The sequence below is a fragment of the Pseudochaenichthys georgianus genome, chromosome 13 (genome assembly GCF_902827115.2).
Source record: "Pseudochaenichthys georgianus chromosome 13, fPseGeo1.2, whole genome shotgun sequence".
In the NCBI taxonomy this organism is placed as follows: domain Eukaryota; kingdom Metazoa; phylum Chordata; class Actinopteri; order Perciformes; family Channichthyidae; genus Pseudochaenichthys; species Pseudochaenichthys georgianus.
Window position 1 is genome coordinate 2,208,574 of NC_047515.1, and position 21,232 is coordinate 2,229,805.

At 42.8% G+C, this 21,232-nt stretch overlaps 1 protein-coding gene across 6 annotated transcripts in view; it reads right to left on the reverse strand.

Annotated features, from left to right (window-relative positions):
• Nucleotides 1-19,362, reverse strand: part of mark4b (MAP/microtubule affinity-regulating kinase 4b) — a 68,492-nt gene extending 49,130 nt beyond the window's left edge. For all 6 annotated transcript variants that reach the window (XM_034097270.2, XM_034097268.2, XM_034097267.2 and 3 more), the window contains exon 1: nucleotides 19,176-19,362. In XM_034097270.2, coding sequence (XP_033953161.1) covers nucleotides 19,176-19,223 — 48 coding nt within the window. In that variant the 5' untranslated portion in view covers nucleotides 19,224-19,362. The remainder of the gene's footprint in view (nucleotides 1-19,175) is intronic.
• Between the last annotated feature and the right edge of the window lie 1,870 nt (nucleotides 19,363-21,232).

Sequence of the window (21,232 nt, forward strand, 5' to 3'; positions counted from 1 at the left end):
CTGGAAGGCTCCTCTCACTGAAATGTACTCTGTACCCCCCAGGGCAGGCTCTTGTGTTTTACCTGCCGAATATTAAAAAAGGTAAAAAAGCTTCACTGGACTCCTTCATTACACGGGTGAGGTTTGCATTTCTGAATAGTTGTCATAGTTTGGAATGGGTTGCTCGAGCCCTCGGGGAAGGAAACTTTTCCAATGCCAGAAAATAAGTCAGTCCATGTAAAAACATAAAACTCATCACGTGGGAGTCACTTTTTAGATGTAGATACTTTCCTCAATAATGCTTAATGCATCATGAACATTTGCTTTCTCCAAGGATGTAATGCAAGTTATTTAACATCCTTCAATTACTTTGTATTGTATGAATACACTATAAGATGAAGGCATAATAAATGAATGAATGGCAACAAAATGCTTACTTTGTTGAGTTTATTGACCTACATCTTGGAGTATAAACACCACACCGCTCCTCCGCTCCCTCCACTGGCTTCCGGTAACTGCTAGAATCCACTTCAAGACAATGGTACTTGCGTACCATGCTGCGAATGGATCTGGCCCTTCCTACATCCAGGACATGGTTAATCGTACACCCCAGCACGTGCACTCCGCTCTGCATCAACCAAACGGCTCGCTGCACCCTCGCTGCGAGGGGGAACCAAGTTCCCATCAGCAAAAACACGTGGGTTTGCTATCCTGGCTCCAAGATGGTGGAATGAGCTCCCATTGACATCAGAAAGCTTACACACCTTCCAGACTGAAAACTCATCTCTTTCGACTCCACTTCGAGCGATAGAACTATTAACAAAGCACTTATATACTAATAAAGGGCTGGCTTATCGAAAGCCAGTTGAGTAGCACTTGAAATGTGTTTGCTCTATGAAACCTGATGTACTTGTATGATTCTGTTTTCTTCAAGTTTGTATTTTGTTGGTCGAACGCACTTATTGTAAGTCGCTTTGGATAAAAGCGTCAGCTAAATGCAATGTAATGTAATAAATAAAAAGTGTGATTTTCTTAACTTCTGCCATCTGACATGGTGAGTTACTTAAAATAATTGCCAACATGAGTCAGAAGAATCAAAGCTGAGGACACTACCCCACGTTATCAGTTAAAGATGGCCTCCCTCATACAGTCTGACACAATGTGGCTCCAGCGTTAAAAGAGTAACTTGATGCCTCAGTGTGGCCGGTGCCGACACACTTGTCTCTGGAGATCTGCCACATTACTCAGCATATCATTCACTGAGGGATCATCAGAGCAGGCTGAGCGCTGGTCGAATTTATTCAGGTTGGATCCACAGCAGCGGATTAAAGCGCTGAGTCACTCCTTGGCGAGACACTGCTTTCTCTCTCTGTAATGTACTGCTCCATAAAGCTGCTGTCACTGCAGGCACTGAGCTACAAACGTCTCAAACTACAGGGTTTTCTAATCAATTAGATGTAGGAAAACGACTGTTATTATCATAGTTTTGGCAATTATTTCTACTGGTACTGATAACACCCTACTCAACTGAATATCTGCATGACGACATGCAGCCCACATTCCTAACATGAAGAGTGATGGAATAAGAAACATGCAGTGAGATGAACAGACAGGTTGTGAACAAGCCGAGAGTTAAGCCTATTCATCCCAGCACTTTCTTTGCAGATAATACAAAGTGAGCGCACCCATGATTTCTGTACTAATGCGTCACAGGGACTGTGTCTACCGAAACCATACGCTATAGGTATGGCTGAACAGGAAAGTCTCTCCGGAAAATGGGATCAGTTAAAGAGTTTTCACCTTTTTCCAATAACAACCAATTTTGGCAAAAACTACAAAAATAAAATACTTTGGGTCCCCCACGCAGTGCGGCTGCAGCGAGCCGTTTGGCTGATGCAGAGCGGAGTGCACGTGCTGGGGTGCACGGTTTAACCATGTCCTGGATGTAGGAAGGGCCAGATCCATTCGCAGCATGGTACGCAAGTACCAGTGTCTTGAAGTGGATTCTAGCAGTTACCGGAAGCCAGTGGAGGGAGCGGAGGAGCGGCGTGGTGTGGGAGAATTTAGGAAGGTTGAAGACCAGGCGAGCCGCTGCATTCTGGATGAACTGCAGAGGTCGGATGGCACATGCAGGTAGACCAGCCAGGAGGGAGTTGCAGTAGTCTAGGCGTGAGATGACGAGAGCCTGGACCAGAACCTGCGTCGCTTTCTGGGTCAGCTGGGGACGCATCCTCCTGATGTTGTAAAGCGTGTATCTGCAGCAACGGGTTGTAGGCAGCGATGTTTGCAGTGAAGGACAGGTTGTTATCTAGGGTCACACCCAGAGTCCTCTCAGTCTGAGTCGGGGAAACAGATCACGCTGAATTTTACAATGGTTCTTAATGGAGACATGTTGCACGTGTTTGTCACTTCCTGCCCTCAAGAGCATTTTGTTTAATACTTTTGCTTAATTTTTTTTCAAGCTAAGACATGTTTTCCTACATTATGTCCAAGGAGTGTATGGTTTAGGAATTATGGCAGGTTTAAAAAAATAAAATAAACTGTTAAGCCTTAACGAGCTGCGCAATACACACTAATGTTAAAATATGAAGAAGGCCTCTTTACCAAGGTCTGAACAATGTTTAATATCTCTAAAAGTATGAATCTCATTTAAAAGCTGCTTAACACGAATAATGTCAGAAGGATGTGTAACATTTTAAAGTTGGAATGAGGTTTCTGAGTGAAAATATGAAGGAGCAGTTAGCAGTTGAAGTCGCATGAAGATTTTTCAAGTTTGAAGAGTTTCTCCATTGACTTCCATGTTAAAAATGTGATGAATTATGAAAGAGAAAAGTAATAGCCATCGATTCCCGGTCGAGCTGAACGTTTTGAAGTTTGAACGGAGTTTCTGCGATGTGGAATGTGGGAGTAGAAGAGCGGCAAAATAGCCCGGCGGAATAAGAATAAGAATTTGTCCGTAGAAGAACAAGCAGCTGGAATGCTGCCAGTGGCTGGTTTTGCTTCACAGACTAGAAATTATAGTCTGACTAAGTGGTTGACATGGTGGATATTTTAGTTCAAAAACTAGTATTTTAAAAAGGTCTCGTTGGTTTGAAAATGTAAAAAGTCAACAAAGACTGTTTTCCAGGAAGTGTTGGCTTAAGATTACAGTGTGTCAAAGGTGACTGCAAGAGGAAGTCATGACACAGCAGGCGTCAGCAATTACTACCATCTCTGTCATTACACATTTGAAAGGCAAAAATATCTGCTTAACCCCGAAGGACAACTCAAATAGGAAATGCCGTGTTGTGTGTTAGCAGGTGCTAACAGCTATTACAGGACTTTGTTTGGTTGCAGAGATTCTGTCGGAAGCTAATGGAGAGAAACCGTGACAGCTGTGAGACACACACACCACACACACACCACACACACACACACACACACACACACACACAGATCTCATGATACCGTCTTTATCGCAGACAGCTGAACAACATGCAACATGAAGTAAACCTCAAGTGACTCAGCAACAAACTGATGATGTACCATAGTGTTACTTCACTCTACTATTTATGTGATAGGAATGAAAAACAAGTAGGTTGCATAATGGAAAAAGAAGGCGTTGCAGAAACATGAGCCCTTTTCAAAAAGCATCCCTAAATGATGTAGACAACCCCAGAGGATCTGTAAGTGAGAACGCAAATGTTTAGATCTTTCAGACCTAACAGACATTCCTGAAAACACACAGTGAGCGTGTTGATGACGTTTCCGTGTGCCTTGGTGTAAACTGGAGGGTAACAAACATCCAAGGGAGAAAGAGGTCATTTACTCGAAAACAGAAACGAAATAAGAGACGACGACATTTTTAGAAATAAAAAAGGGCAGAATCGTCAAGCAAGTTAAAAGGATCAGCAAGAGAGTGGTTTATGACCAATAACAAACTGGCTCTTTGGCAGCAGTGTAGTCGCATTAGACTGACCAAGCCCCAGGAAGTGCGCCGGGCTTTAAAGCACATTTTCGTAGCGGTCAAACTGTGGTACAACTACCGTGTCTGTCAGTGAAGTCATTGGGCCAAAGAATACCTTTACCGATCGACTTCCATTGGGAAAGAGACGTCTTGAAACGTTCTAAAAGCCGAATCCAGAGTTATTTTCACTTGCATTTCTTTGACTGAGCTGTGACTGGCAGATCAGAGGCGGGGCATAAGGGAAACTCAACTGCTCATGCTATATGGGTCCAAGGCCCGAGTGATCCAGGTACTTTTGTACCTCCAATCAGTCAAATGTTTGCTTTGTGCACCACTGAGTAACTCCCATAGGAATGAACGGGCCCTCTCCACAATGTTGTGTCCAGTTCTCTTTACAAATCGTTGCTCTGCACGCTCCAAAGGTGCACCACCACTTCCATAAACCAAGGCGGGAACATCGAGTACGTGAGAAAGCTTCTGACATGGAACATTTCCTGTTGTCGATATATAAGGACAATGTCCAGACCTGATTCAGGCTGACGGCTGACGTGGCCATTAAAATAAAGGTAGAAATCATTCAAAATGCATGGAGCTGTAGCCCCCCTGACAAGATGCTAACACTAAAAGGGGCAAGCACACTTCAGAGTGGACATTGAATGTGCATGGGTGAGCGGCAGCAGCTGAGGCCTGAGGAGCGGCACGGAGGACGGTAAGCCGACACCTGAGAGACCGACAGCAGCCGAGCCCCGTTACACACCAACACAACGGAGCGACTGTGTGCTCCGGGTGGCAGCCTCCGAGTGTCCTCTCTGCTCAGCCGGATCCTTTCTGTAATTGTGTGTATCTGTGCAATTATGTGTTTGTCTGCAGGGGTCTGTGTTAGTCTGTGTCGTGTGTCTGAGATTGTGTGTGTGTGTGTGTGTGAACGGTGTCATTCTTCACACGGTAGCCCGATCTCCAGAAAACGCCACCTGTTCAGCACCATGGCTGACTAACGTCTTAACTAGAATGACATAATAGCTGGCGGGAAAAGATTGTGTGCCTACAATGAGCCATGGCAGTTACATTTGTGTTCAATTAATTTAACTAATAAAATTAACAAACACACATTACAATAACAAGATGTTGTGGGAACAGATTTTTTACAGAAGATAGTCTTGCCAAGAGTCAATAAGCAATATCAGAGGGCAGATTTTTATAATTAAGTTGAATAAACAATTTTTAGATTCATCTCAATGCCCTCTGACGCAGAGCCAGCAATGTGTTAATACCATTTGGTATAAATACAGAACTAGAACTTGATGCACAGGTTTTTAAAAAAGGGCCCCGTACAGAAACTCCAGCTTTCTCTCCACACACACGGAGGAAGATGAGGGCAGAGGATGCATTGGGTGATGGAAAACCGTTGTGATCCAACACGACAGACGCATAAGGTAAGATGGTATTCAAGCAAGTAAGACTAGTCCAGGGGTCGGCAACCCGCGGCTCGAGAGCCCTCTGCTCTGGCTCCCTTGAGTTTAGACAAAAATAAGAAGGAAATAAAATAAAAGTATTTGTAGGACTATTTCAATGTTGTTGCATGGTTGAAAATGTTTCGTATCTTGTATTTGAGGTGATACTGTGACACATAAATAAAAAACAAAGCGGTTTTAATTAGGTCAACTAAAATATGCGTCACATCCTGCTACGGTCCCACACTAGCTTTTTTTTTTGCAGGCGAATAACCTGACCCCCGGCTCGATGAGCGAACTATGGATACATCGAAGAAAAGAAAAGTACCGGAGAAACACAGGATTCAATTCTGCGTGGACAGAGTTGTATCAGGGTTCATACACTTTTTCACCAATGATTTTCAACGACTTTTCCATGACTTCTCAATGACCTTCACCTCATTTTCCATGACCAAAAAAAATTACCACTGAAAAAGGTTTATTTGAACATGGAACAGGAAAATAAGGTCTGCATATGAAACATGTTGTGCCTATCAAATCAAATAGTAGGCTTACTAGCTTCTACACGCTGAAGCAACTGCAGTCAGGGAGGCAAACTCATCAGGTATGACAAAGGTGACAAGGACCCGAGCCCCCGACCCCACGGAATATCGGCTTAAAATGAGGAATAACAGATGATTTTAGCAGTCAGAACAACTAAAGCAGCAGGTTAATAATAACAGAAACGCCAAAGAGTCACATCTAGTAGAAATATATAAAAGTATTTATTTTAATTGCGTAGCAGTCAGTTTATCATTCTGGCAGCACTGTTGAGCATTTTGAAAATGTATTTTCATGCCTCTGTGCAAGGCTTAGTCTTTCTATCTTTATAGCCACTGGTGTAAAGTAACTAAGTTCATAAACTCAACAAGTACTATACGTGGGTACAATTTTGAGATACTTGTACTTTATTTAAGTATTTCAATGTTTTGCTACTTTGTACTTCTACTCCTCTACAGTTCAGAGGTACATGGTGTACTTCTACTCCTCTACAGTTCAGAGGTACATGGTGTACTTCTACTCCTCTACAGTTCAGAGGTACATGGTGTACTTCTACTCCTCTACAGTTCAGAGGTACATGGTGTACTTCTACTCCTCTACAGTTCAGAGGTACATGGTGTACTTCTACTCCTCTACATGTATTAATACCTTTAGTTACTTCACAGATGTGGATGAATGATGGTAAATATAATCAAGTGTTGAATCAGACTTTAGTTCCACCTGGAGTAAATCCACCAGCAAACCTGCAGTCTACAAAGTACTTCAGACTAGCTGCACCTTCACCAGCTCTGAGAACACTCATGATCAATCATTATAAAAAACATATCATATATATTATTCTGAAATGGACCAATCTGCACAACGACTACTTTTACTGTCGCTACTTTCACTATATTTTGATGATCATACTTTTGTACTTTGACTTGAGTAACATTTTGAATGCAGGACTTCTACTGTAACAGAGTATTCCTACACTCTGGTACTTCTACTTTTACTCAAGTACAAGATCTGAGTACTTCTGCTTTTACTTACTGTAAGGGAAACTTCTGTGTAGCAGCAATGCAGTGGGAGTCACCGACTCAGGAAAGAGACACGGGAAGAGCAGGAGCTTTGATGTCAAACACTGATGGTTTATTTGGAGCTTCGGCCGGAGGATTCACATCACAAGTCACAGCAGCCACGATCTGACTGCACGGGAGAGTTGCCACGTCAATTCTGGAGATCTCTACCCCAGACCCATGTGTTTAGCTAGTTCAGAGAGCATCATCAACATGCTGCATAACAAGATAGAATCATAACACCTCTATGAGCTGACGCCAACAGGCAGGAGCAGGGAGACGGAACACTGAGAGCACAGCAGCCAAGGTTACAGGGGCCTGTGCTCAGTCAGGGCAGTTTGAACTGATACACTGGGTCAAAGTGATGGGCCTCGGAAAATATTCCCCAACACTTACAAGACCTGAGTACTTCTACTTTTACTCAAGTACACGATCTGAGTACTTCTACATTTACTCAAGTACAAGACCTGAGTACTTCTACTTTTACTCAAGTACACGTTCTGAGTACTTCTACATTTACTCAAGTACAAGATCTGAGTACTTCTACTTTTACTCAAGTACAAGACCTGAGTACTTCTACTTTTACTCAAGTACACGATCTGAGTACTTCTACATTTACTCAAGTACAAGACCTGAGTACTTCTACTTTTATTAAGTACAATATCTGAGTACTTCCACTTCTACTAAAGTACAAGATCTGAGTACTTCTACTAAAGTACAAGATCTGAGTACTTCTACTAAAGTACAAGATCTCAGTACTTCCACTTCTACTTAAGTACAATATCTGAGTACTTCTACTTTTACTCAAGTACAACATCTGAGTACTATACTTTTATTAAGTACAAGATCTGAGTACTTCCACTTCTACTAAAGTACAAGATCTGAGTACTTCTACTAAAGTACAAATCTGAGTACTTCTACTCGAGTACAAGATCTGAGTACTTTTACTTATCGGAGTACTTCTACTTTAACTCAAATACAAGATCTGAGTGCTTCTACTTTTACTAAAGTACAAGATCTGAGTACTTCTACTTTTACTCCAGCACAATATCTATACTTATACCACCTCCGTTTATAGCCTATGAAAAAAACTATTAGAAAACGAAGGCTAAAGCTAACGTTAGCAGATAGTGACAATGTACGCTAGCTAGCTCTCTGCCGTTATGAACACCTGAACCGTCCGTTCTGTGGCACAGACCGCACCAGCGGCTCAGTCTGTGGCACAGACCGCACAGTTACCGAACGCACCGTAGCCAGAGCCATTTAATAGAAGAGTTACGACATCTCCGTTCACTCCAATGGACCACTTTTTTACAGCAATGGCGGATCGTGGAGCCTCTCAATCGTTCCCCGGAAGTTAGCGCCAAGGCTGGCAGAGCTGTGGAGTTGCTGCATAATAGACCGTTCGTGACGGACTTTTAAAGGTAAGAAGAAGTTTAAAGATGTATATTGCGGATATTATCAGTACATCTGATTCAAATGAACATGTGTATTAAAGGATGTCAGTGGATTATCCCTAAATTAGTAGATTTAGGGAACGTTTACAGATAACAGATTAAGCTAGCATACCGAAGCAAGTTAGCAACACACGTTGAACAGCCTTTTAATTGTAAATTCCGTTCTCTCTATGTCATTTCGTCCAACATGTTGAATTAGAGAAGAGGGGCTTCTAAACGGGATTGTATGCGGGGGTGGAGGGAGTTAAATATTAGATAAATATAACTTTGGTGCGTGTAAGAGTGAGTGTTTTTAGCAGAGCCATATTGTGTCCTTGTGATTATTACCTGTCTGTATAATGTTGCAGCCCAGCTGATTCTGGATTGATGGCAAAGGGAGAGGGACTGAGGCTGCGGCCCCACGAGGACGAATTCGGTCGTTTGCGTTACTGTTTAGTGTCATATAGACCGTTCGGCCACACGAGGACGACCGAATATGGCACTAAACGACTGAGGAAACGACAACGGGTCCCAAGGTGGATAGAAATGCATACGCCACTCTCTGGGGGGTCAAACAGCTCCGTGTGTGCGCCCTATACGGACATTTTCAGATCACTGATAGTGATTGCGCAATAGCCCCGCCTCTCCCCACCTCTTCTGCTCACCTCCGCTTACCCCGCCCCATTGCTGAAGCGTTTCGCCACCAACAACAACAACAATGGCGGATCGCAGAGTTGCTATCGTGCTCCGGACGCTATTGACCATGCTACAGTTGTTTGTGCAACATCTACAGCAATAATGATGAGGCAATAGCCCCGCCTCTCCCCACCTCTGCTGCTCACCCCCCACGTCAAAGTAAACTGCACCCTGAATTCAGATTATTTATCTTTCTCTCGCGAGTGAAGTCTAATCTGACAGGACGGAGACACGCAGCTCTGCTCACCTGCAGCTCCTCCCTCTGCAGCAAAACACACACTTCAAGTCAGATCATCACCCTTAGCTATTTTAATTACCTCTCAAACTCCCTAAACTAGTTATAAATATGTTTATTTTTACAGTCGGCCAGGTCACTGATCACTGGATGAGCTGCTGCATGAGACAGACACTGGCGCTGTCCGAAGAGAGGGAGGAAAAAGAGAGGCTCCGTGTATTTTATCATTATATTATATAGAGTCGTTATTCATTTGTTTTAAAGCTCAATAAATAACAAAGAAGACCTTTGACCGGCACTTTTATCATTTTGTCCGGAAGATTTCAACTTTAATACACGCTGACTGGCGAAAAACTCTGCCCGGTTCCCTCGGCCCCCACCGCGGAGAATAAACAGAAGGGCAACCATGACAACCTTCTTCTTCGCTGCTTTTGTGGAGGAAGTTACAGCGCCACCTACAGGCTCCTGCATATGTACTGCAGCTTCTCCAGCGGTTGGAGCTAAACGGAGCGGTCTCGTGTGGGCAGACACTATCCGGATAATTATTGCATGTGGACGGAAGCCGTTTGCGATTGCGTTTGCGTTAATCCTATGCGTTTAGCCGTTTTCGTCCTCGTGGGGCCGCAGCCTTAAGTGAGAGTGAAAACACAAGGTACGTTTAATACTACTGTTTTATATAAGTAAACACGTTATCTCCCCAAGGCAATAGGTGTGCTATATAGGTGTGTATAACCCTTTCTCCTGTCTGTTACTCCCTCTTTCAGCACAAGAACCAGAGGGGGGTTCAATGGAGCCTGAATACCTGCACTGAGACCCTCACCCTGCACCCTGAGTCTCAACTCTCAGTGTTTTTCAAGCCTTTCCCTGTTTTTTTGTATTAAACAAAACATTAAGCTTTCCCAATGGTGTGGTTTTCGTTTTGTGAAAAAGTGAAAATGCAGTGTTTGTATATAATTACATCACATATTTTGTTGCTGTTGGTCGTGAAATTGCTCCTGCTGACTTGAGCCAGCCATTTTTTCCTCCGCTCTGTGTCAGTGGGGAAGCCGTACATTCGTACTCCTTTCTCTGAGCGATTTGAGCATCCCCAGGCAGCACAGCAAACCATGGTGGCGACTAGGAGGCAGCACAGCAAACCAGGACAACACGGAGGAAAAGGCACCGACAAACTGCATGATATGCTATTCTATGTTTATTGAATTCCATGTATTTGCAATGGATGTTCCTAAAGCAACACATTTAACATCATCATCATCATATCCTGTCCTTTCTGAAAGCCATAAAGACGACATTAGTCATTTAGATAACTTGTGTCCTCAATTACCAGGGGATTACTGAAACTACCATGAATTTAAGAAAATGGTAGAAATGAATCCAATCTGAATTTTAAAGCATTACTTTAGATCCCCTCCCTCTAAATATATCAATACACATTAGAAAGTGATGCTCCTGACTACCATACAAGTTTAAGAAGATAATATTGGTTTGAAAGAATTCAAAGCTATAAATAAACAGCAACAGGCTCTTTAACAAGGCACTGTTAGTAACATGTAAACTAGTTGTTCACACTAATCCTAATATTATCACTTATTAGCAAATTCGATTTTATTTTTGAAAACATATTGATGTAAATACATACACATATCGATTTGTTGTATAAATATTGCAAATCAAAACCTTTATTCACTAATAATTACCAAAAATCGTAGTTCTATCTCCTGTTATCAATGCATTCACATTGCCCGCCATGAACTTCCGGGGAACGATCCTCGTCTACATGAACCACGTGACGATAACCGTTTTTGGACTTCCGGTGTCGTAACTCTTCTATTAAATAGCTCTGACCGTAGCTAATGTAGCTGACCCTCATCCCGGATCAGCAGAGATCAGCTGACAGGCAGGAAGACTCGAGCACACAGCTCGCGCTTCATATATTAAATAATAACACCATGCGCGTCATGATGCACATAACAGCTCGCGACCGCAGATTATTTCGGCGATTAGATAAAATGTGAATTATATTTGACGCAACTTTAGTTACATTTCCATGAATTTTCCAAAACTTTTGGAAAAATATTGTTTTCCATAACTTTTCCAGGGCCTGGAATTTGCATTTTCAATTTCCATGACTTTTCCAGGTTTTCAATGACCGTACGAAGCCTGTTATCTGCTTTCACAGCAAACGATGCTGCTTTACCGGTATGTCTGATATGTAGAGAGAAGTTGTCAAAGGTGCTGCAGGCTTTACGTATCGAGGAGCAACACGGGAGAGGAAGACAGCTGACGATCTTCAGCCATAATTCAATGGGGTATGTAATTTATTTCAGAAAACACTTTTTGTTATATTCCATGGAATTCTCTTAACGTCCCGATAGCAATGAATATCTTAAGTGCTTTGACAAAAATCTATAAAAAAAGAAGCCGTAGCACTGTAAAAAGCACGACCAATCATCTGAGCCGTCCCGGCTAAAGTAACTGGATGGCCTACCTGCCTGTCAGCCTTCCATCTGGGCACAAACTTATCTCGTGCCCTCATTGGTCATGTGCGCGTTCCTGTGTGTTGGAGGAGGGGCTCTGTGAGGAAGTGGAAGATTTTTTCCGGTTGTGTATTTTCAAATTCTAGCGCACTCGAGCTGGTTTCTCCAAAATTACCTACCCCACCTTTAACTCTATTTAGGATGCAGCTATTTGTTTTATTATTTCAAAGTGGGTCCATTTTAATTATATATTTTTTCTTTCAAATGTGCAGAGGACTCCCCAAGTGCTGTGTTTCATTTATTTTAAAGTAGGCCTGTGTATTATTTTTAATTCTCCTTATAGGAGTTCTTTGTTTCTTATTAGAGGTAAACAGTTTTCTATAATGTAATAATTAATAAATGCAAAACATTTTTAGTTTTTGTCTATGATATAACAATAAATACAACTTTATAAGCTATGAAATAATAATAATAATATTTTTTTTGGAGAAGGGAGCAAAATGGCTCTTTTGGTCAAAAAGGTTGCAGACCCCTGGACTAGTCTAAGCAGGGAACCTAAAACTTACATTTCTTTTAGAAACCTGCCACCCTGTGCTATCAACCAAGCCTTTTACAGGAAGGTCTGCTCAATCTCTTAAACTCTTTTCCCAGCACTGCCCTGCTTTACATCCACACTTTCACCCTGACAAGTATCAGCAGGGCTCCTCGGAGAAAAGCGCCTGGCTCATGGGCATGGGAAGTTGCTGTTGAGGCTAAACAGAAGTTACCTGAATCACCTTTCCAGGGATTAAAGTGAAATGTCCTTAAATTGCAACTGGCCCACCTATCTGGCCTAATCCAGGGTATTTAATGCAATCCTGCCTTGTTTTATACTGACCACACATTGTTCTGTTGGCCTAAGCGAGCTACATGATTGAAACCCTGGAGCCGTTTATCATTGTGTTTTGTGTATTTTTATTTGAAACTAATGCTGTTGTATGGGGCGTCAGAGGTGAGCGCTTATTTGGGGAAACATGTCACGACAGCGATGTCATGAATCTTTCACTTGTCCAAGGAACACAGATGAACATGCTGGATTTCTTTCTCTAAGAACACACAGTTGAACATGTGCGAACTCGCACTCAGCCACCTCCATGACGTCCTTTTCTCTCTCCCTCTCTCACACTGATGCAAGTTCATAACTGGCCCGAAGCAAAACTCTTTTTCTATTCCCAGCAGCGACGTGCAAGCAGGGGAGGCAGAGCCTCCCCTGCCATACTCCAATGTAACGGAAAAACAACTAAAGAAAACCTAAATAGTAATAATAATAAAATGTCTCCACTGATCTGTGTTGTAAGTGTGATTTCTGTTTGATTCCAATCGCTTTTTATGGTCAAATCAGCAAATTTGCCGAGCTCCGCTACAACTACGGGTAGCGATGAGGAGAGAGGCAGGGACGAGCTCTGCCTCTCGTAAGCCCACAGTAACTGGCTGCAGCGCGGGCACTCATTTAACGCGGGCACTTATTTTGTGAGCCAGTTGCTGTGGGGTGAGGTGAGGCTCAGATGAGCTCTGCCTCACCTCAGATGCGTCACCCCACAGAAACAGGCTGGAAAGCGGCCCTGAGCGCATGCCTGCACCATCTCACTGTAGGTCACCAAAGTAATGTTTGTAGATCCCTTTATCACATTTATCCTCGCCATCCATAGTCTCTAAAGAACTTATTTCACGTATATATGATATGTAGGCCCGCTGGTCTCATCGTACAACGGCAATGAACAAAGCACCAGGGGAGGCAGCCATAACCTCTGCCGCACTGAAGGGGGCGCACGTGAGCCCACAGGTTCTTGTTGCTACTGTTATTCTACGCAGAGACGGTAGACGCAAACAACAAGCTAGACTTTAGAAACTAGAGGAAGATAAGGAGGACTTTTACAAACGAGTAATAGAGAGTGTTGTCCAGAAGGAGAGCATGGACTTCATCTTCAAGTCAAGGTCAGACCACCGTTGGAATGAACATGGGATCTTACTAAGAAAGAACAATCCAATATTTAGATTGTGGGTATGCTTTTGTTGAACGGTCTGTTTAAAATGAATCGAAGCATCAGACTAAAAAAGCTTTTGAAAATAACCGAATATTTCGATTAAGGTCAAAATATAATATTTGTAAATCTGACTCTAAAGAGTCCGTGCCTCACCAGCCACGAACCTCACCGCGCGTCACTGATTCCCAGTGTACATAACCAATAAGTACAGAAATACTGTTTCCAACCTCGAGGACCCCTCGCTGACTAAAAGTACAGCTCTGAGCCCCCTAAGCTTTACCAGCTCATTGTTCACTCTCACCTAAACTCATGCTAATGATAGAACTTTAAGTAAGTGACTAGTGTCCTCCAAGTTAAACTTATTTTCCATGTTTCTCTAATCTTGGAAGCACTTGAGCCTCAGAAATATACAACACAAGTACATCAAGACAGACAAACTCGTATTTCACATAAAACATAACATAACAACTCAAGTTTAAATGCAAAGTGCAGGTCTATAGCCGATGCAGGTTCAGCAGGTTAGGTAGAATGAATTAACGTTAATGCAGACACATTCGCAGAAGCAGATCTCAAGTTGATTAATGTCAGTATTTTGCAACAACAACAACAGACAAAACATGAGCAAAGTCATTGTAAGACCAACAGTTGTCAGAGGTCACAAAGAGCTAAAGGGAGGGGTACATTATATGAAAGTTATTAACAAGGCCCGTGGAAAACCACAACGCAAAGATTTAATTTGGACACAGACAATGGCACCTCTCAAGTAAAAGCAGATTGTTTAGATCGCACTTAATGTATACGATTCCATGTACAAAAGGTTCTGTAGCTGGGTTGATGTTTACTTGTTAAAAATGTATCATGTTTAATTCAGTTAAAGAAGCCTTGTTTGAACATTATATCCATGACAGTGAATTCAAAACTATTACTAGTACTAGACTAGACTAGTACCAGTTGATGAACCAGAGAGACAAAATGCTTGCTTAACCAATAGAAAAGTATGTGATCCCAGCATTAGGAGTATAATACGAACACCAGCTATTGGCTTCTGGTGATGGTGACGACGACGACGACGACCGCATTTTGAATGTTTACTGCATTTTACCAATGCTAACTTTTTGATGCATGTTAATGCAATTGTAACATGAACTCTGTCATAAACTGTTGTTAAATGTTACAGAGGGGATACATTAATAACTCAAAAGTTACGAGGCTTAAAGTAATGTTTGTAAAGTACAAAAAGTTGCTCCCTTTGTCGTGTCCTAAGGGAGAACGGTGAGGAACATGGAGGACTTGGATGCTGCCTGGACCAGATGGTGCGCCAGGACTTGATGGAGTCAGAAGTGAAGTGACAGGAGAGAGGCAGTGGTGGGAACAGAGAGTTCCACCATGCAGCCTGTGGGTCCGGGTGTGAAGGCTCTGGCTGTCCGTTTGCTACGGTCTGATTGATTTACAACGTGGAGATCATGTTCTCAGAAGATGACAAAGCAACAGGAGGAGAAATATCTCGGGTGGAGTTGTGTGACAGTGTTTATGATGGTCTTAGTTCTGCAGCAGGTTATGCAACAACAAGTGTGGGAGAATTACTATTCTTGAGGTACTTCTGCCTCATTAGGCCCATATTGAGCAGAGCATATTAAGACCAGAACTCATGGACAACAACTTCCTTACTTGCAACAAATCAGCACTAATTAGAGGATTATTGAGGAAAAACTCTCAACGAATGGCCTAGTACTGGGAGAATCTGGTCATGTAGAATAAGGCATTAATAAGTGTTTTATTATGACTAATAAAGAGCCAATATACTGCTAACATGCATGTTAATTAACAACTAGTTGATGGTTAATTTGTGTACCTTAATATAAAGTGTTACCATCCCACAGATGAGTATGTATGGGGGACATTAGTTAGAATGAGATCACTTAGGGAGGATTGATTAGGGGACTTAATGTTAGGACGACTGTCCACAATCTGAGTAACATTCAAAGAGATACAAAGGTTTTTAAATCCTCTGACACTGCAGTTAACCAGTCCCAGTTAAAATCTCAAGTAGCACTATTTCCTTGTAGTCTGGCTGAGATAAAAGATTTGCCAATGAAGACAAGGAGTCTTTGACAGCTGATGGGGGTCTGTAACAGCCCACCACCATGACCTGTTGACCCTTTGCCACTTCAATATTTAAGGCTAAACATTCGAGTTGTTTACTGATTGATTTGGAAACCAACGTGGTTACACTAAACTTATTCTTCACATAAATGGCAACGCCACCACCTTTATTAGGCCGGTCGGTACGATACACACTGTAACCATTTCAGGAGATGTCAGAGGCCAAAATAAATTTATTTAGCCACGTCTAGGGATGATCCGATCGAGATCGGCCGATACTCGCTCTCTACCGATCGAGATCGGCCGATACTCGCTCTCTACCGATCGAGATCGGCCGATACTCGCTCTCTACCGATCGATCGGTGCTCTCTAAACATGCCGATCTCGAGAGCCGATCGCATGACGTAAAATACATGACACTTTTCTCTGTGTGCGGCAAAACAAGCTCGCCAAAATGGCTTCACCGGTCTGGCAGTATTTCAAGGTGTCCGAAAAAGACAGTAAAATAGCGGAATGCAACGTGAAGCAGAAATCCTGCAGCTCCGCCCGCTGAGACGGACCGGTGAGCGGAGCGACACACAAGAGTTAGACCTACTTAGCTATTTGATCTACCTCTGGAACAAGCTAAACTAGTTATTATAAATATATGTATTCTTCACTGTCGGGTCACTCATTACTGGATCAGTGAGCTGCATGAGATACTGACAGGCTGTCAGGAGAGGGAGAGAGGGGGAGAGAGGGGGAGAGAGAGAGGGAGAGAGAGAGAGAGGGAAAGAGAGCGCTTCCGCTCATCTCTCCCGTGTTATTCTCCAAAGTGAATGTAAACTTGAATAATGTACATCATTTGAATGTAATAATTAAGTTGATTGTTGTTTGTGGAAGCTCCAGAGAATGAGCATTAACTGAGTTTTAAACATCACTTTAAATGGAAGATTTAAAGTGATGTTTAAATCTTCCATTTAGGCCCCGCCCACTCGATCGGTATCAGCCGATACTGATTTCTTCAAGAATTCTTGGTAACGAGTAGTGATTAATTGATATACAAATGGTCTTTCTGTGGATGAATCATTACTTTGAACTAGCATTTACTTGAATTGCCAGAAATCCGGATAGTTCATAGAGTAGAAAAATAGAGTCAACTAAAATACTGGGCATGACTTTAAATGTGAAAGTAAATGACTGTGCATGTGTGTTTGTTGAAATGGACAAGAGTGGGTAAGGAAGGGATAATATGTAAGACCCCTTGTTGTCATGGTGAGGTTGCCAACAAGAGTGGCTTGTGACTGAGTGAGCACAGCAATCATTCTCCCATCAGGCTCACAGCTTATTCCCAGCAATGCTTACACAAAAGTCTTCTTGACCAGTTTGGCTACAATGCACTACAATAAGGGCCATCTTAACATGACCTGCTCTGGGAAGAGTAAACCCTCAGCTACTGATGTCCCAGCAGCAGCACTGATGTCGTAGCTTCATCTGAGGATTATTACAGGGATTTCTCAGCACACAAAGGAAGAGTTCTGTTTCACACGAGAACATTACTCAATCACGAGCAAAACAGCATCATGGCAAAGCATCTAATAGGCACAATTATTGCTATACTGCTCTGAAAAAAACGCTTTCATCACTCCTGCAGCTACTAAACAGGAGAAGAGAGCCATCCCACATAAACACCAGGAGGCCAAAAACCCTGATCATAATTTGAAAATATATGATGGATAAGGTATTAAGTGACTGTAAAGTTAAGTTCCTATTGTCATGACGGTCTTTACTTAGATCGGTATAGGAATAAGTGGCTCAATCTTAATGCAGCATCATGGTTCGGAGTCCTACATCTGGGTGTTGGCTGACATCAACTTTCCAAACGTGTTCATATAAGAAGATCATAGTACCTCCTGGATTCTGCCATCTCTGTGAGTGTCACTAGGTACCAGATGCAGGCTAGGCAATAAACACCTGGCAGTGAGTGAGTCAGGGGCATGGTGAAAACCACATGACAGGTCAGTGAGGAAAGGTGGCAGCGTCTCCCATGGCACAGCGGGCTCAACGTGACAGTACATGCTTCATCTTTGCGTATGGTTTCCATTTAGAAAGATTACATCACAGCCTGCAGCCAGGACAGGAAATGATATTAATCTATATCAGTCTTTCGGTTTGATTGTCCCACCCAGAATATGCTGTAAATCCAAAGTACTTGTGTCTGGTCAAAAATGTCAATGTGGAAACCAGCAGTGAATCAGCACTACTGATGCCGGTCATTGACGACACATAAGACACCGGTACAATACCCTAACATTATTTACAAATCGGATAGTGCATATCATATCCTTTGTATACACTTTTATTGTTAGCTACAACAGAAGTAGCTATTTGTGAAGGCTTTCAACCCTAAAGGAGTGAGTGATATTCAGGCTGCTGTTCGTTGGTGTAAGCTAGGTGCCCTTGAGATGAAAGGTGGGGGGGTTCTGTGTGTGGCTGCACTACTGATGTCAAAATGTGGCGAGGGGTATTAAAGAGAAGCGTACATGTTTACAAGAAATCCTGAGAAAAGACATCCTGAGAAATTATTCAAAAAGCTTTCCCCCTCAAAGTCCTGCCTTCCCGAAACCCAGACACTGCCACAGACAGAAGAACACCACAATGCAGGCAAGCCTGACACAGCACATTTTGCAATATTGTGCTGCCCACTGCTGCCTTTCAGACAGCTTCATAAAGAAGACTCTGCACAGACCAGACAGGGTGGAGAGAGGAAGTCAGAGAAGAGGGGGGGTGGGTGCAGGGCATGCGGGGTGGGTGGGTGGGGAGAGAGCTGGGTGGCCTTGCATCAAATGAATCAATTATTGATCAGCTGGTGGAAGAAAAACATGCGCACTGAGGACACCGGTGGATAAGGTGACAATAAGATTTCTTTAAGGCTACCAACTAATTTAACATGTGCATTTTGTATGTGATCAATGTAACTCACACCCAGCCCCCCCCCCCTTCCTTCACATGTTCTCCATCCCCATCATGTGTGTCCAATTGCAACCCGTCCCAAATGAGCTAGGGGAGATTAGCGCGTCTGTGTCGCCTCTCTTTATTGCAGCTGCTCTCTGCACATGCTAGACTAATCTCAGGGTTAGAGGGACTTATTACAATAATTGTCTTCAAAAGCTCGGTAACACCTAATAATTACCTGTCCCTGCTACTGAAGGTGACAAATAGACGCTCTGTGTTTTTTATTATCTACTTACATGGTCCGGGTTCCGATCTTTCCCAGGCAGTGCCGTGCGTAAAGACATGTTCGTCCCTGAGTGCTCCTCTTCGTCCAAGACCAAATAAATACGTGGGCTGTAGGATTGTGTTCACACTGGGTTAAAAACACACCCCAGATTATCCTGGTTGTCAGTCACTCCAGAAGAAAACAGCCTCATACAATCCTCATTGTCATAGTCCGTGAAGGCAGCACAGATCACCAAGACAGTGATCCAGCTTTAATTGATGCGTAAACAAATCTACATCCACCTCATGACTGTGTGTTGTGGTTGGTACCAAGCTAGCCTCATCTGAAGAAATCACAGCCCAGACTGAACCCCCTCTTAGCTTCACACTTTCCCCCAACGTTATCGGACCATTTCGCTGGCTCGTTAATAAAACAATCCCGGTGGTAATCGGTTTACTTCCAGCTGCATCGGTGTTGTTGGGAAAGGCGAATACAACTTGACCATCGATGCGACTGATGAGGGTTTTTAAAAAAAAAGAAGAGAAACAACAGTGGGCTCTGTGCGACCACCGCGGGTTGAGTTCAGAAAAAAGGGGGAGTTTCTGTTTTCCTGTTGGCTAGTGAATATGTTTCTGGGTGACACACGTCAAAACGGCGGCTCCCATGGAGGAATAGTCACGGAAACAGAAGCAGGAACCGTCTGAGAACACATTTCGAGAAGCAGGAGATGTACGGAGCCTGGGGAAACCGATTGCGGTTGACCTGAAAGAAAGCGGCGGATGTGAAGCCTTCCAGTCAGTCTCTGGCTCTTCTTCTCAGCTCAGTCCGCCCTTAGCACCTCTCATTCGGTTTGGCTCCAACTGCTTCAGCGGTGAATTCAAAGTCGCGCGGTTGAGCAGCTGAACACGCAGATATTTATCCCCGGAAATATGTGTTTTTGAGCGAAGACCATAGAAAACGGAACCCCCCCTTCGCCTCCCGAAAAACCCAGTGTGAGAGAAAGAGGGAGGGAGATGGACGTCAGCGGTAATGAAAGGCAGGGCTGATGCGTCGCTGTCCGCGCACGCGCACACACACGGGCCTTTCTCTCCTCTCCCCCCTCTATCGCTCATGCTGCCTTCACGTACCCATTATTAAATCAGACTTCCAGATTTCGGAAATCGTGTGTGAGTTTAAGCATGAGTTAAGCATTATTTACGGACACTCCAGAGTTGTATACAAACATAAAGGCAACAAAGGTAGTCTTTCCTTTCCATGACAATTTGACCTCGTGGAAAACCACCAAACTCCTATTTTCTTTACTTTTTATTTATCATGATCGCCTCGTGGTGGCTAAAATAAGTTGAATAAATGTTTAAAAAACATCATTATGATTATTACTTTGATTATGATTATACATTTCCTGAATATTTTATAGATATATATTATTTTTTTATTGTTAACGTTTATATTTTATACGTAGGATTCTTGAGTTTTGTACTTTTCTCTTACCGTTCTCTTTTGTGCTTCTGTGGAAAGCTACTCAATTTATATTTCTTTATCATTATCGCCACCTAGTGGCCAAACTAATTTCTAGAGACACAGATGTCAGTTAGATATTTTATATACAGTTGGGCAAAAAAGTATTTAGTCAGCCACCAATTGTGCAAGTTCTCCCACTTAAAAAGATGAGAGGCCTGTAATTTTCATCCGAGGTATACCTCAACTATGAGAGACAAAATGAGAAGAAAAAAAAAAAAAATCCAGAAAATCACATTGTCTGAATTTATTTGCAAATTATGGTGGAAAATAACTCTTTGGTCAATAACAAAAGTTCATCTCAATACTTTGTTATATACCCTTTGTTGGCAATGACAGAGGTCAAACGTTTTCTGTAAGTCTTCACAAGGATTTCACACACTGTTGTTGGTATTTTGGCCCATTCCTCCATGCAGATCTCCTCTAGAGCAGTGATGTTTTGGGGCTGTCGCTGGGCAACACGGACTTTCAACTCCCTCCAAAGATTTTTTATGGGGTTGAGATCTGGAGACTGGTTAGGCTACTCTAGGACCTTGAAATGCTTCTTACGAAGCCACTCCTTCGTTGCCC